Genomic DNA, 17,641 nt, shown 5'->3' with positions numbered 1-17,641 from the left:
ATGTATATTAATTAAAATATAAATGCAGGTTCTGTGAAGGTGGTTCAACAATCGGTTAGAGATCATTGTTAAAAAAAAACAGGAAAGATCAAGGAACACACCAGCCAAGCATGGAATGAAGTTAGAGAGGAATGTAAATAAAACAGCTTCCTAAACTTAGGACACCGCAAGAAGCAATGCTTTATCCATTTTTTAAATTACTTTATCACTTAGTTTATAGATACAGACACAGATACATGATACGTAGATCAAGGCAATTCGATGCCTGCATTACAGTTTCTGCAGTATAGCTAATTTGTAATTCATTATGAAAAAAAAAAATCATCTAACTGCAAATCTAGCAAATCATTTCTGACCATCTAAATGTTCTCCTGTGAGGAAAACATTATTCACAGAAGCAACAAACGAGGAGCTAAAAATATCCATACCTAAATGGCAAGAGTCTGATGACATATTTGCCATGCATCCACAAAACTCCCCATTATTAAATAAAGGCAAAAAAAAAAAATGTCTTTGCTGAAGGAAAGCTGTGAAAAGTTCAATTTGCTTTTTTCAGCAAATTGAATTTAAAAGGCAAATTAAACAATGCCTCTCCCTCCAAAAAATAATAAAAATAAAAAAATAGACACACTAAAATGCTTGTTTTTGTTTCTAGAATATTCTCTGTGTTGTGAGGAGTCACTGTGCACTGTAGAAAGATCTGTCTGACAACTCAAAGCATGTTTTGAGCAAGAAGAAAAGAAATGCAGGCACGATTACATAGAAATCCCTCTAACAAACCAAACGCTGCAATCAAAGAGCAACTTTAGAATAATATTTGCTTAATATATGCACAACATAGTAGCAGGTACATCTACTCCGAATAGTATATAAAGAAGGATGGTTTGATGCTTAACTGTACAAACTGCAAATAAATGCAGGGTGCATAAATACTGTAGCAAAGCTCTGTAAATAACTTGTACCATTGTGCGCTTTTTGCTGCATAACAGATTAAGTCTCTGCCTCTGCACAGCCTTTACGGTCAGCACAAACAGTGCACAAAGCAGCACTGTTACGTAATTCTGAGTCACACACTGCGCTGCGCGTGCACGGAGGAAGAGCGTGCGACTCGGAGGAGGAAACATGCGCAGTAGCCTCCTCGTCAGCAGCATCAGGACCAAAAAGATCCCATAAGCAAACCTGCGATGTGGGACAGAAGATGGTGCGTGTAAACACGGCGAAAAGAATGACAGTTTTGTTTTTCTTGGCGTAAGCAGACATTTGTCTCTGTTAAATCAGTTTAATCGAGTCTGAGGTCGGATACTCGGTAGCAGAAGGTTGTAGTTAGACGTACTAAAGAAAACGCAACGCCTCGGAGTGTGTTGACCACACATGAAGATTTCTCCTGATGACGACGCTGTAAACCTGCCTCCGTTCTGCTGCGACTCGCTTCGGGAAGGATTCCTCCACTGTCCAACCACACATAATAGTGAAAATGATGATGACGGGCTTTCTCGTGTGATGGTCGCAGCTTTCTAGTGGGATGCACATCAGTGCTTGGCCGTACTCACTCTCCGTCGTAATGGCAGCTCTGTACCAGGGCACGGATACCTCCTCCCCCGACAAATTCCTGGCCTTGAAAGACGTGAGAGAAGTAAAAGAGGAGACGACGCTGGACGAGAAGCTCTTCCTGCTGGCATGCGAGAAAGGTTCGCCCATCTTTTACCCCCCCCCCCCCCCCTTTTGAGCTACGTTAGGCTTTTCATGTTCTAGAAGCTCGTATTTACCTGCAGTGATGCAGTCAGGCCAGCAGTAGAACATAATCCGTAAAGCTGTAACTGTCTACATGTTGCAGGATTCATCTGCTGAATCTCCACAGCTCCTAACAAGGAGATGAAGCTGATGAGTTAAACGCAGGTCAAATAGCACAGAGGCATGGGCATTCTCAACGAGTCATTGATAAGTTCACAAATTCACCATATAAAGCCTCTGTAAACACAGCGGAGAAGCTGTTACTCTGCTTTGAGGGAGATGTTATTGTTAAGCAAAGATTTAGGAGGCTGCTTCCTGCTCTGTCTCACCACTCTCCTTGTATCTACTGCTGACGTCTGGAGGTGTCTCCTTAAACATCTTTGAAAGAGTCACTTGAAAGCCATTTGTGAGTTCTATGAACAATTTTGTCTTCTTAGGTGACTATTACATGGTGAAGAAGCTGCTGGAGGAGAACCGCCACGGGGAGCTCAACGTCAACTGTGTGGATGTGCTGGGCCGGGATGCGGTGACCATCACTATTGAGAACGAAAACCTGGACATCCTGCAGCTTCTGCTCGAGCACGGCTGCCAGGTATGTCAGAAATGACCTGAAGTGTTGTTTTGCAGGTCACTGAATTTATGCCAGGAGTACTTTGTATATTTTACAATGCAGTTAAGATTTTATTTATAGATCCCATTTAACACAAACATCAATGTGCTTGGATAACTATTCTTCTTTTGGTAGTTATTCACCTTTTATATTTAACTTGCAAATGGCTGATTCCAAACCTTCTTTGGTATAACACTCTCAGGTAAATTTCATGTCCAATCAAGTATAGAGCCTATAAATAACTTCCTTTGGCAATGCCCGGAAAATTTCTGCAACCAGTTTAAATGAGGTATTTTTCAAACAGGTAGGCTACATATGAAAAGCCAGTAAATGGTATGAGTACTTTAGCAAAGCACTTTATCTTTTTCTTTCACTCTGCCTGCTTTTTTTGGGGGGGTTTCCTCTCTTTTTTCTAAAATTGTTTTTCTGGAAGGCCACAGATGCCTTGCTTGTGGCCATAGACTCGGAGGTTGTGGGTGCTGTGGACATCCTCCTCAACCACAGACCAAGACGCTCCTCCAAGCCCTCTATCGCTGTAAGTCCCCTCTTATTGCAGCTAATAGAAACATCTTTCCAGACTCAAATAACCGAATACCACAGCATGTCTTTTTATTTATTTATTTTTTTTTTTAAGTTTTTAATACTTGCTTTCTGTGCTTTTCAGAAACTAATGCAGCGGATCCAGAACCCAGAGTACTCCACCACCATGGATGTGGCTCCTGTAATCCTGGCAGCACACAGAAATAATTATGAGATCCTCACCATGCTGCTAAAACAGGATATCTCCCTCCCTCGGCCTCACGCTGTAGGCTGCGAGTGCATGCTGTGCAATGCTAAAAACAAGAAGGACAGCTTAAGGCACTCCAGGTACATGCCAATGCAGTGACCTATAGCCATTAAAAAATGTCATAAAGTGTTTTTATGATAGCTTATTGTATATAAAGCAATCATTTTCAGAAAATGTGTAGCAGGAATGCATTTATCTGTACTTTTAATTATTTTATGTCTGTCAACACAGAGGACTACTGATGCAATGTGTCACTTTTTCTGCTTAGCACGAAACAGCTTATAGTGTTTGTATTATGTAGCTGTTTTACTCTGACGTGTAAAAGAAATTTTAAGTCTAACTTAAGCAAAAGGGAAAGAAAACCACTGCGTTTTCCCCAGGAGAATTGGTATGTGTTGCTTTCGGATTCCATCTTGGATTGAAAGATGTGATTTCACTGAGTTATTCTGCTGGGCAATTTTATTTTCTCTCCCATACAGAAGTCTAAATGAATCAATGTGTGGCTTCTCTTCCAAGCAACACAGAGCTGTAAGCAGGTTCAATTCAAGCAACTAGAAAACTGAATGTTTATTTTATTCAAAGCATACTTCTGCTTGTTGAGAATATTGAGCCTTAACATTTCGTTTTGAAGCATTTGTAGCAGGACTGTGGTTGGTGCTGTAACATTATAACAACTGATGCATCTGTAGCTCAGCAAATTTCATGCTGATTGAAAGTTTTACTGCATCCTTTCTTTGTCATCTTCATAATGACTACTATTAAGATCTTCAACTTCTTCCAATTGCCATTTTTTGCACATGCAATGATTTAAAAATATAAATATTACACCATTTATATATATATATATATATATATATATATATATATATATATATATATATATATATATATATATATATATATATATATATATATATATATATATATATATATATATATATATATATAGGCTGCACAGTGGCGTAGTTGGTAGAGCTGTTGCCTTGCAGCAAGAAGGTCCTGGGTTCAATTCCCGGCCGGGGTCTTTCTGCATGGAGTTTGCATGTTCTCCCTGTGCATGCGTGGGTTCTCTCCGGGTTCTCCGGCTTCCTCCCACAGTCCAAAAACATGACTGTCAGGTTAATTGGGCTCTCTAAATTCTCCCTAGGTGTGAGTGTGTGTGTGCATGGTTGTTTGTCTTGTATGTCTTTGTGTTGCCCTGCGACGGACTGGCGACCTGTCCAGGGTGAACCCGCCGAATGCAGCTGGAGATAGGCACCAGCAACCCTCCCGACCCCATTAGGGAAGAAGGGTGTAAGAAAATGGATGGCTGGATATATATATATATATATATATATATATATATATATATATATATATATATATATATATATATATATATGTATATATTCTTTTTTTGTTAAAGGGATTCCTGCTGATTTTCAGTTTGCAACTTGACCTTTGAAAAAGTCACCAAATGGATAAAAGAAAACAGCCTCTTACCTAAACTTTCCTTCTTATTTCCAGCAAAAGCAATATTCTGGAAAGTGAAATGACTGGAACAGTGATTAACATTTTACAACAACCCATATTTATCTTCCCGCCATGCACTTTGAGGGGGACAATAAACAAACCCTCTAAAATTATTATTTTTTTTTTTTTACCTGATGTGACATTCAACTGCAAGTTTATGCAAAACTGCAAATTGTCTTTAACGTTCATCAGAGGTTTTTTTTTTTTGTTTTGTTTTTTTACCATATTCATGTAGTTAGGCTGACTGGGAAATACATCTGTACTAAATTATGCCACAGTATTTACTGGAGTTTTTTTGTTGTTGTTTTCCTTCATTTTATGGCACCTTTGTTTTTATTTTTCTAAATGAGCAACTGTGATATGTAACTGCACACCAAAGCAGTTATACAGAGTTAATTAACTGTAATTAGTTTGTACAACATGTGCCGTAGTATTGGCTATGTGCTGCTTCAGTTGAATTCTCATTTCTGGGCAACTTCAATCCTCTTTTTTTTTAATTTTTTTTTTATTTAACTTTGTCCTTCAGGTTCCGACTCGACATCTACCGCTGCCTGGCAAGCCCCTCTCTTATCATGCTGACCGAGGAGGACCCCATACTACGAGCATTTGAGCTTAGCGCAGACCTGAAGGAGCTCAGCCTTGTCGAGGTTGAATTCAGGTGAAAATATTACTTACTCATTAGCCATCTCTCTGTCAATTTATTTAACTCTCAGGTAATTTGTCCAGCCATAAATTGCCATAAATTCATCTTTCACTTTTAGATTTATCCCTTAAAAAAATTGTTAAATAACACAGTTACTTCTGTAAGTAATGTGCTCCTAGCAGGGCCTGTCTGTTACTTCAGTCTAAAAATCTATGGAATTTTAAAGTAAAAACTGTGCAGGTCTCTCCCTACAGCATAAACAATGATGCTATAATAAGCCATAGATCTGAACAGGATGTGTTTAAAGACCTATCTCTACTGTAGGAATGACTACGAAGAACTGGCGAAACAGTGCAAAATGTTTGCCAAGGATCTTCTGGCTCAGGCTCGAAACTCTCGAGAGCTGGAAGTAATTCTCAATCACACCTCCAGCGAAGATCATGTTGACAAGAGGGGCCTGATGGAGGAGCGCATGAACCTTAGTCGGCTTAAGTTGGCCATCAAGTACAACCAAAAAGAGGTAGGCTAGAGAAAGTCTGCAACTCCAAAGCTTACAGATGTCATTACTTTTGCTATGTATCTCCTGCACTGTACTTGCTGTCATATTTATGTGCTACAGCACCACATTGTGAACTTGTCTTTAGGGAACAAAAGTTTGGAAGTTTAAAGTATTGGTGGTGTTAAGGCAACAGCAGTCAAAGATAACCTTAAAGTCTAAATTTGAAGCTGCTAAATGATTTATAGCCTGCAAGGTTCTGTGTGAAAAATGTGCCTTGTATTGTACAGCTATCAGCCCTGTGCTTCCTACTTTAGAATAAAACATTCATACAGTTATATATAAAGCTGGACACAAGAAATAAGTACATAAGAATCAGTGAGAAAAAATATTTTAATAGCTATTTATGTAGCATGAGCAAAAATGCTGAACTTGTAGTGCCTTGTAAACATATTTACACTATTTAAATGTTTTTTTATATATTTTCTTACACTCTCAAAGTTGTGTTTATAGCCATAATCAAGAAATTTGAATATTATGGAAAAAAAATCTCAATCTCAATCTCAGTGACTCAATTCACTAAGTGAAACACATTATGTAGATTAATGACACCCAGGCTGGTGTTTTCAAGCCTTTATTGCTGTTAATTATGATGATTTTCCTCTTACAGCTAATGAAAACATGACATTAAAATTACAATATTTAATCAGACCAATAAAAGAAAAACATTTTAATACAGAACTGTGGGCTTAATGAAAAGTATGTTTACTACTCACTTCTTTTTTTCAAAAGGTGCAGTAAATCAGAGAACACATGTAATTAAATGACTATGTCAATATTTCATTGGGGTTTAAAGGGATTGATTGACACAAAGTTAACCATAGTTTAAAGCATACTTTAAAAAGCAGGTATTATCTGGTGTATAATTATGTATAACGTATATGAATATGTATAATTTTTTTTCTTATTTCTGTAATTTCCTGTGTTGTCCATCTTCACAGTTCGTGGCTCAGTCCAACTGTCAGCAGTTCCTCAACACCGTCTGGTTTGGAGAGATGGCCAGCTACCGACGGAAGCACACCTGTTTGAAGATGGGCACGGTCCTGAGCCTGGCGCTGCTCTGGCCGCTCCTCTCTGTGTGCTACCTGCTGGTGCCCCGCTCCCGAGTCGGCCAGATAATCCACACGCCATTCGTGAAGTTCATCATCCACAGCGCCTCCTATTTCAGCTTTCTGCTGCTGCTCAACCTGTATTCTCTGGTCTACAATGAGGGCAAGAAGAACACAATGGGCCCTGCACTCGAGATGATTGATTACCTGCTGATCCTCTGGATCATAGGTAAGGTATCTTACCTGTGTGTGGTTTGGTATGAATACATAACAAACAAAAGAGGTCTGAAATGTGTAGAGAAAAGCTAATGGTGAACATCTCCTTAAACATAATCTACATGGTGAGAGTGGTGGTGGTAGCATCATGTTGTAGGGATGCTTTTCTTGCCAAGAACAAGTAGGCTGGTCAGAGCTGGTGATGAGAATATGGAAGAAGATCTATTAGAGGATGCAACAGAACTTAGATTTCAAGAAAGATTCAGTTTACCGCAGAAAAAATAATCATGGGCTTGTAATCATGGACTTGAATGGTCTATTCAAAGTCCAAACACAAATCGAGTCACTAAAACTGATGTTCACAAACATCTGACAGATTATTAATTATTTTGCAAAGAAAATTTGACAACATCTAACTATTTAATTTTTTTCAAATCTATTTGTCAAGTCTATTTGTCTATTTTTCAAATAGATTTGTCAAATAGATTTGAAATATCTATTTGTCAAGTGTATTTGTCGAGGGAGGATTGCCGGTTTGATTCCCAGTCTGCCCACCCTCGTAATTTGTGTCCTTGGGCAAGATACCTCACCCAACTTGTTAGCTGGTGTTGGTCAGAAGGGCTGGCCAACACCAGAGACTCACGACAGTCAATTTTGCAGCCTCGCCTATGTCAGTCTGCCCCAGGGCAGCTGTAGCTACAAACCAGCAGTTAGTAAATTACTGACTAACAGGGCTCTCAATTCAACTGCACACCACAGTTGCAAAACATGTTATTATTTTCCCTCTACTTTTATTTTGGTCCATCACATTATGTCCTAATAAAATGCATTATACACATTTAGAAAAGTAAAAGATTTCCAGCTCTTGCAGCATGAATATTTATGCAAGACACCAAAATTATACCCCCCTACTTGCTTTTCAGAGGCAGCTAAAAAGTCACATTTATAAATGGACTGTCTCTGGAGAGCAACCTTCCTCCCTACCTTCCCCATCTGCCAAGAAGCCATTATCATCATGCACTTTGGGTCTCGTTAATGGCTCTGGCTTCTTGCTGGGATATTTTTAAGTGGCTGTAAAATCCTGCTTTTTTTCCCCTAGTTCATTGTGTTGTACGTCTCATTCTGCTCACCATTTGGTTGATAAATCATTCTATTAACAGCACCTGACAGGTAGTAGAATTCTGTAGAAGACGCAGAGAGATTAATTTGTTAAACGTTATAGAAATGGATGTTGGGAAGTTTTCAATTTGACGTCAGTGGAGTCACGACAAAAAAGTGAAATGCATGTGCATGTGTTCCACAGAGGTGAAATAATTCTTTATCTATTGCAAAATCTGGTTGAGTATTTGTCAAGCTTTATTTGTAAAGATGTGATCTGCACATCAAGAATCCTGTTGCATTAATACAACATCCTCTATTAGGCAAATAGAATAGAGGTGTCCATGATTGCCCTTCTCTAAAATATTTTGTTAGCAGGATGTGAGCAGCTATCAAACTCCCTGCATGAGTTTGATCTTTACACCCAGCAATCATTTTTTTCTGCTCTTTGTTGTTCACTGTTTGTCTCCTGCTTCACCCGTCTTCTCGTATTTCTCCTTCTCCCTTGAGCCTGTTGCCTCCCATTAATGGAGAAATCAGATGCTGTAAGAGTGTGTGTGTGTGGCTTTGCACTCGGCTGCATGAACGTGTCTTAATGTTTCTCATGTTGTGTTTGTGTGTCTGATTTCTCATACACAATGAGTGGGTAAAGAAACAGCTATTAGGGTTTTCTGTGCCAAAGGCTGTCACTTTGCTGGTTTCCTTTTTAAACTCCCGACAGATCAGTCATCTCTGAATCATAGTATAGAATAACTACACATTGGCTGTTTTTATAACCTGTTTATATGCAGAATTAATGATTTTTTTTTTTTTTTTTTTTTTTTTAAGAAAGCTACTTCCCATTTTTGTTAAATGCCACACGGTTCCCTAAATCCCACTGGACACACATTTTTCTTCTCTTTAAATACCAATTTTTCTCTTACCCCTTATCTCCCCTATGGCTCAATCTGAGAGATGATTTATGGGTTAATCTGAAAGAATGTTCCACAAAGCTGCAAAAATCACTGTGTCTGTTATGTGAGTCTATCTGATGGTCAATTTCTGCACCCTTGTAGGAATGGTGTGGTCGGACGTGAAACGTTTGTGGTACGAAGGTCTGGAAGACTTTCTGGAAGAGTCCAGGAACCAGCTCAGTTTTGTGATGAATTCTCTCTACCTGGCAACCTTCACTCTTAAAATAGTTGCTCATAGCAAGGTAATAGCACATTACATTAGTTTTTAAATCGTAAACATAGCTAAGATCAGGGTTATTTTGCTGTTTATTTTTGAAGCTGCCACCAAGTGGAAGCAAACAGCAGTACCATGCATCATGAATAGAGCTGTGCAAAGCAACAGCACTCATTGACACAGTAGATCTTTTATGTTTTCTTAATGGACCAGGAAGGGAAGAGAGTGGAGGCTGGATGTAGCCGAGCAGATAAAGTGTTCTGATCAGACTGCAGCTTTACAAGGATCTCATGAATAGTTGTAGTATTTCTGAGAAAAGAGTTAACTAACGGTGATCATTTTTCTCTCCGTTATTATTCTCTTCACTGTGTGTGGGAGCAAATTATGGGTCCTCGTCCAAGCCAGTGGCTAACAGGAATGTGTCTCTGTGTAATATCATGGATTCCCTCTAAAAAAAATATTGGATTGTTGAAAAAAAAATCAATATACCCTAATCAAAAGCAAAGTGTTGATTTTTTTCTTCTGGTCATCTTGGTGAAGACATTTTTTCCCAACTGAGTAAGTATACTCAAATAAAAAAATAGATTTTTCTACGCAGGCTCCTTGCACATTTTCAAGGGGTGCCAAAAATCCACATTGTCCTGTTTATAAGACCAATGTTGCCCTAAGATGGTTCTATTATTTATGTTAAAACTATCTGTGGTTTAGGATTTCAAAGCACTGAAATGTTCCTGACACAAGTTTCCGCCTTTAAGACAGTTTTCTCTTGATCTGCAGTTCAAAAATGATCCAGACACAGAGAGGAAGAACTGGGACGCCTTCCATCCCATCCTGGTTGCTGAGGGCCTCTTCGCCTTCGCCAACGTTCTCAGTTACCTGAGACTCTTCTTCATGTACACCACCAGCTCCATTCTTGGGCCACTGCAGGTTAGCAAGCGCTTATGTAAGGAATATGAAGCTACTTTGTTTTTTATTATATTTTTGTCACACTTGCACAGACAGACGATCACACCGCCCACTCTCTTCCGCTCTCTGTAAATGTGATAACTCGAGGGCAAGCCCATTCGAAATATCACACCAGCTGTGTTATTCTGCCTGATAACATCGTCATGAGGCATTAACTAGAAGCACATAGAACTTTTGTAGAGGATGATTTTTTGTCCTGTTTGTTAATAAAATGACTCAGCGTACTAAACCGTACTAGACCTTCACAAATTGTTGTCATTTACATTACCATTGCGTACCCATTATCTTTGGACAACTGCTTTTGTGTCATCTATCCCTATGGATCAGATTTTGTGGTGGTTCAGAGCTAATCGTTAACCCTGCTTTAAACTTTCTCACAACTTTATCCCTGTTCTGCCTGCTGTATTCCTTGATCTTTATGATGCAGATTATTCACTGATGTTTTCTAACAAAATGAGGCATTCACAGATCGGTTCAATACACTCTGAGATTATATTAAACTGAGTTCTATGTTCTGATCTCTGAAGACAACCTGGTTTTATTTAGGGTTACCAGAGTGAAGATGGTTGGTTTTTTGTGTAGATATCACATAAAATTCTATTAAAATACATGGAAATTTAAGTTTATTATGTATATATAAGTCCAATGCTTGAGAATACTTTCTCGTGGCTCTGTAAGTTAGAGTCAAGCAAAAGGCATTCAACACATTTTTCTGACCATGAAAACTTTAATTCGTTTCATTAGTCTTGCTAGTTTTCAATGGAAATCTGTACATTTTTTAGCAGTACAATTGGTCTGATTAAAACAATTAAAATCTAAGCATCAGCTTGTGTAATCTGGATTTTACATTTTCCACTGAATCTCTTCTGTTATTTCAGGGCCATCTGTGCTCCCTGATTTTAAATCATTACATTGCCTTCTTGGAAGATTTATAAAAACAACCAGTGTCTAGATTCCTTCTGGATGTCTAGAGTTTTATTTTCTCCCCACTATGTGTGTGTTCTGTGTTACGTAAAGCAGTCCTTAGGTATGCACTGACATATTTCTAGGAACAGCTTCCTGTCATTAAATCTTGGTTACAGTTTGTGGTTGGATAATAAACACTAATTCCCCACTGCAAGCAGTAAACATGCAGGTTCCAGCTTAGATCTCTTTTGCCTTTCTGCTTCATCTCTTCCCCATCTTTCTGCCTCACTCATGCATCAACACGTGGCCTGGCAGAATGGAAAAATGATTAGCTCTGGAAACAGACGCTGTACTCATATGGCAGACGCTCCTCTCCCAACAAATGTGCACGCACCCACACATTTCAGCACTCTCATGATATCTGACCGAGACAGTCTTCCATCCAGCCACACCCAGACACCCCCCTTTTCCATGCAGACAGTGACTCATGATTATGGGGGTTGTGGTCATACTTCCCCCCAATGCTGAGTTTGGAAAGGATGATTGGATGTGAGCTCGCGGCTCAGACTTAACCTCACTGACGGTATTAATCCATCATACCTGATGGTTAACTTCATACAGGAATGCGCTTGAGAGTACAAACACAAGCTGTGGCCTAGATATGCAATATATCTTATTTTAATAGGGTTCTGAGTAATTGCGGTGGGGAGATTACATTGTAAGTCGTAAAAGAAAATGTACTGTTAAAATTGCCAATATTCACACTGAAACATCCTGTTCTTCTTTGTATGTATGTTATGATGCTTTATAGAGATGCTCCTCCAAACTTACAAGTAACACTGGTGTGTAAAAAGCCTAAACAAAATGCTGTTTTATTGCAGACTAAAAATGTTAGCTAAATACTAGTACAATTATTCAGACGGTCTATGATAGCATGCACAATAACAAGATTCTCAGGGCCTCTAGAAAACAAACACACCCATATTGTCACTGATCCTCCGTTGTACTTAACAGAGGAGTGCTTTAACACATATTACAGCAGGCCCACATGGAGTGTTTGCTGTTAAAAGGTTGTCTTAGTCTCAATCCAAGCACACAGTTCCAGTTAAAGTCCCAATAGAGTTTAGCAAACTTCACACCTTCATGGTTTTGATGGCACCCTGTGTTTTTCTGGCATACCTCCTGAACACCCTGGGGCATGGAGATAGCATCTAAGACAGGGGTCTGCAACCCATACTACCCAAAGAGATTTTTTTTGCCTCCTGCTAAATAAATTTTGTCTTGAACCACAAAACCTTAATGACCCTTCCAAAAAAAAAAAAATGTCTTGACAAGTTTTAAAATAGTTGAATTTTCAACTATCCACCCGTCACCAGTACCCCTTGTATTGATGCCTCCATTTTTTATTTTCTTTTTTTTTTTTTTTTTTACTTTTTCTACTAGGATTGCCATAAAACTTTAATATATAATCAAGAAAACTGTGTTTGAGCTACACATTAAGCCTTTTCAGTCAATGTTAGGGGCAATTACATCCGTCTCTGTTTGTACGGTTACTAAACTGGGCTTTATGTCATGCTTGCCAAGGAAGGGTACAACCTCAACTCAGCTCTTAAATCCCCCATGTACATAGTGGGAATTTATATATGACAAGAGAACAAATCATGCTAACAGACCTGCCCTTCTGCTCAAACACGCTGGTCATCATTCACCCCGCGGTGCAGGCAGAGCGGTCACTCTGGAAACACTGTAGGCTTGTGATGTTGTTACGGTGACAAGCTTGTTTGTTTGAGCATCCTCTCTAACCGATAGGGCCACATAGATTTAGAAATAGCAGGCTTCCAGTAACCTTTGAGGACATTTTCTGTCCCCTTTGTTTTCCCTCATGTGCACAGGACATGAGGGAATGTGCACGCACCCACACTTCTTTGTCAAGGAAGCTGTTTTTCCACTTCCCTGTGTGAACACTGGTGCTTTGCAAAAACAAAGATGTAAAAATAGGCAACCAGGGTACATAAATAAATAAAGATGGATCAAAACATTCTGCTTAGTTTGCTGTGGAGCCATGTTTTTATTTGTTTTTTGCTTTTAGCAATCCTTCTAGAACTACATGCATTGTAAATTTGTACTTGTTGTATATACAATTAATATTGTTTATTAGTACTTGTCTTATGGTATTCTATTCTGTTTTATTCTAATCTGTCTACTCTATTCCCGATATACATCAATTAATTAGCTAGAGACCAAAATAATATTTTTTCTTTAATTAGTTTTGATTTGTGATTATTGTGTCAAATATTGATTTAGTTTTCTTCTTCTAATTAAAAGCATCAAAATAAGGAACTCACATTATTTCTGGTATGTGAGCACATCAACTTGTGTGCTTTGATGCATTTATTTTCACTAAATAAAAGTCAGCTAAAGATTGGGGGCATATGCTTTGACAAACAAATCATTTTCTGTTGGATTTAAAACTTCTCCATCTGTAAACAAACCCACAACCATTTTTGCCTTATTTTTATTATTTTTTTGTGAGTGCGTGTGTGTGTTTGTGTGTGCGTGTATGTTTTTATGTGTTTTTCAAATGCGTTACAGTTCAAGTGTTATTGGGGAGAAAATCTGAATCGGCACATTGAACCTCAAAAAACACCAGAAATTGGTATTGGCCGGGAAAAACATAATTGTTTCATCTCTGGTCATTAATATTTATGCAGATATATTTATATTATTATGTTGCTTAAGTCCATTATATTCTACAGGCATACTTCTGTTTATTCATTCTAGCATGTAGAACTAAAGATTACAATAACACTGTTGTGTTATATTTCTTTGACTGACCTGAGTTAACAGCACTGGAATAACATATTAATGTCCCACAGATCTCCATGGGTCAGATGCTGCAGGAGTTTGGAAAGTTTCTGGGCCTCTTCCTGCTTGTGTTATTCTCCTTCACCATTGGGCTGACCCAGCTCTATGGAAAAGACCACGCTAAAGACACAAAGGACCAGATTAAACAAACCAAGGACTGTGAGGGCATCTTCTGCCAGCAACAGAGCAACGATGCATTTCACACGTATGTGCAAACTTAAAGCTAGTTTTAAGACAACGATTACTATCATTAAAATTATATACAAATTATTTGTATATATTCCTGTTTATAGTTGAAATTATCCAGAGAACTTAGCATTGAAAAAAGGGGATATGTATCATAATTTCTAAAATTATTTCAAACTGTTAAATGTCCAAAATCAGATATCCATGCTGTTTCCACTCAAGAAGAAAGTAGTGATACCAAAGACTCCAATGTGTTGTTAAAAAGTTGTCGTTTACTTGCCAATTTTTTCAGTGAAGTTGAGGAAGTTCAGGCAAACAAGCTGTGGGTTGGAAAGCATTTACACCCAAACCAGGAGTGTAAATCGCACTCATTACCTGTAATTTCTGACAGTTTCAAATGAAAAAAAATATGTATTTCTGCCAGCTGAGCAATATAATTCCTGCTCCAGATGAAAATCTCACCTTTCTACAAAAAACAAAAAAAATAAATAAAGGAAGATTATATACAATGTATTTTTTTCACTTAATGAACTTTATGGTCAGATACAATGCATGTGGTCACCTTAATGGTCTCACTGCTGTCCCTCAGTACTGTGCTGTATTTTTGCAGATTCTAATATTCCAGTTGTTTCATATTATTGGGACAATACATGTTTTTAAACAGAGAGACAGCCTTTGGTGGGTGGGAAGATATTTGGCCTCTTAAATCATCTGCTTTCTTGGGAAAAGTATGGAGTCTGCTGCATTATTTCTCTTGACAATTAGTGACCATCCATCGCTTTGTCATATTCCCATGACTAAGGTAATTTTTGTGTTGGAAAAACAGTCATTTTTCTTTTTAAGGTAGACAATTGCACCTTCAGATTCCAGATGGCCATCTATCCTACTATCTTTCTGTTTTAAACAGGCAAAAACAAAAAGGATGTGATTTATTTATGTATTATGCTGAGAAGATCAGGTAAAAACGTTTTGGTTTTTTTTCTATCACTTTTAAGCACTTAGGTTCTAGAATAAAACCACACCTTTTTTTCCACTACAAAAGTGATTCCAACACACTGGTTCAGCAAGCACATCCACCCTGCAGCTTTGAGTGATGGCTACAAGGTTGGAATTTATAGCTAGGTTAAAAGTGGTTATTAGTGCCAGATGTTTGGCCGGCAGCCATACTTGTATTTATGTACTATTATCCTCTGTTTTCCAGGTTTATGGGGACCTGCTATGCTCTATTCTGGTACATTTTCTCCTTGGCGCACGTTGCGCTCTTCGTCACCCGCATCAGCTACACAGAGGAGCTGCGCTCCTTTGTTGGTGCCCTAATCATAGGCACCTACAACATCGTAGTGGTTATCGTGCTGACCAAGCTGCTCGTGGCCATGCTCCATAAAAGTTTCAGACAAATTGCTGTAAGTTTAAACAGCATTTGGCTCAGCTATTGTCTCAAGCAATTTGAGTTAATCTCTGAGCTGAAAGCAGCATCTGCTTTCACTTACTGTTAATAATAGATGTTGATTCAAGTCACCCTGAAATGCTTCACAGATGGCAAATGATTTCTTTGTTTGTTTTTTGAATAATTGTTTGATTCTTATTAGATTAAACTGGCGATTTTGCATTTACAACGTAGTTTCACTTGAACAGTTAAAACTTCAGAGAATGAAAGGTCATTTTTTATGCTTTATGTAGAATCATGAGGATAAGGAGTGGAAGTTTGCACGGGCCAAACTGTGGCTCAGTTACTTTGACGACAAGTGTACCCTGCCCCCACCACTCAATGTCCTAACCTCGCCAAAAACCGTCTGCTACCTGGTCACCAGCCTGAGGAAGTGGATCTGTTCTCACACTACAAAGGGCAAAGTGAAAAGACAGAACAGTCTCAAGGTGAGAAAGCTAATCAAAGTCATGCCTGTCATCATAAAACTTAGCATCCTATATTCTTAGTAAGCATTTACATTAGTCTTGACGTTTGTTCAGATACTACTTGCAAATTTAAGTAACTTTTGGCAACCCTTTCAAACAAGGCACAGTTGTTCAGTCGTTTTCTAATTGTACCATCATAAATTTTGACTTTTAATGTGCTGAATAAGGAAAGTATTTCGCCTTTCACTTTTTGCAACTTATCCTTTTTGTTGTAAAATGATGATGGACCTTAATTATTTTGGAAACAGGCCTATACAAAGTTTATGGAGGTTTTAGTCAAAAAAAACTCTTAAGAAAGAAAGCCAACTAAATTGTAGGGCTTAAAAAGTGCCAAAATTGACTCCATCTTAAAACTATATGTGCTTTCCTTTTTGTAATGAGTGTTTTTTAGCATGCCCCTTGTAGTAAGCAATTTAGTATAAGTGCTATAGGTGTGCTACGGTTAAGCAATTACGGTGGTTTTATAGTTTTACAAAATTCTGAGGCTTGTTCTGCTAGATTAGAAACCTGGCTACACAGATTTCAGTAGTTTACTAAACTTCTTATCAATTAATCATTAAGAGTATTTCATTAATTTAATTAATTTAAAGTAGCACATGGCTGCTATCTTTGCTCTTACACCATATAGAATTTTTTTTTAAATCTGTATATTTTTTTTATTAAAGCAGAACGGGTGCACTTAGTTTTTTACAGACCTTACATTTTGTCATGCTCTTTGTTTTTATACAGATATAATGTTTATACCAGATGTTATTTTCCAATATTTAAAGCACTAAAGCTAACAGTGTGTCCACATTAGTTTTACCATGACCTCTGAAGATATTGAAAACTGTAACTAGATATCTATGGTTTCCACAATGTCTCACCATGAGTCTGAAGTCAGTCAGTGTGGTTACCTTGCAGGAGTGGAAGAACCTGAAACAGAAGCATGATGAGAACTACCAGAAAATCATGTGCTGTCTAGTACACCGCTACCTGACCTCCACGAGGCAGAAGATGCAGAGCATGGATCAAGCCACGGTGGAAAATCTGAACGACCTACGCCAAGACCTGTCCAAGTTTCGCAACGAGATGAGGGATCTGCTGGGCTTCCGGACATCCAAATACGCCATGTTCTACCCAAGGAACTAAGGCAAAAAAAACAAAAACAAACAAAAGCAGACTCTTTTCTCTTCCTTCCTTCTTAATAAAATCTTTGCTTCATGTTTATCTGGGATTCCTCCAAGCATGTGCAATAACTCTGCTCTTTGAAGTCTCTGGGGTAATTTTAAAACCAGGACCTTTATTAAAGAAATATGTATTCACAAAAGCCTCAAGACTCAGGCCTCCTCTCTATTCAGCTATGTAACCTTTACTTTGTAAATAAAGAAAGCCATTCTTTTCAACAGGAAAATAATAAAAGATTTGTGGAAGATTTGGACTTTCTTGGTGATGA

At 38.2% G+C, this 17,641-nt stretch overlaps 1 protein-coding gene across 1 annotated transcript; it reads left to right on the top strand.

The window, feature by feature from the left end:
* Positions 1-619: 619 nt before the first annotated feature.
* trpc1 (transient receptor potential cation channel, subfamily C, member 1) lies at positions 620-17,626 on the top strand. Its single transcript, XM_044104705.1, has 13 exons — positions 620-1,688; positions 2,169-2,323; positions 2,775-2,876; positions 3,006-3,208; positions 5,167-5,298; positions 5,608-5,803; positions 6,781-7,117; positions 9,258-9,397; positions 10,147-10,296; positions 14,118-14,311; positions 15,494-15,695; positions 15,973-16,167; positions 17,110-17,626. Exons 1-13 carry the CDS (start codon positions 1,523-1,525, stop codon positions 17,335-17,337), a joined length of 2,400 nt encoding a protein of 799 aa, XP_043960640.1. The 5' UTR covers positions 620-1,522; the 3' UTR covers positions 17,338-17,626.
* Positions 17,627-17,641: the final 15 nt, after the last annotated feature.

The sequence above is a fragment of the Gambusia affinis genome, linkage group LG21 (genome assembly GCF_019740435.1).
Source record: "Gambusia affinis linkage group LG21, SWU_Gaff_1.0, whole genome shotgun sequence".
NCBI classification, from domain to species: domain Eukaryota; kingdom Metazoa; phylum Chordata; class Actinopteri; order Cyprinodontiformes; family Poeciliidae; genus Gambusia; species Gambusia affinis.
This window is presented reverse-complemented; position numbering and strand designations above follow the sequence as displayed.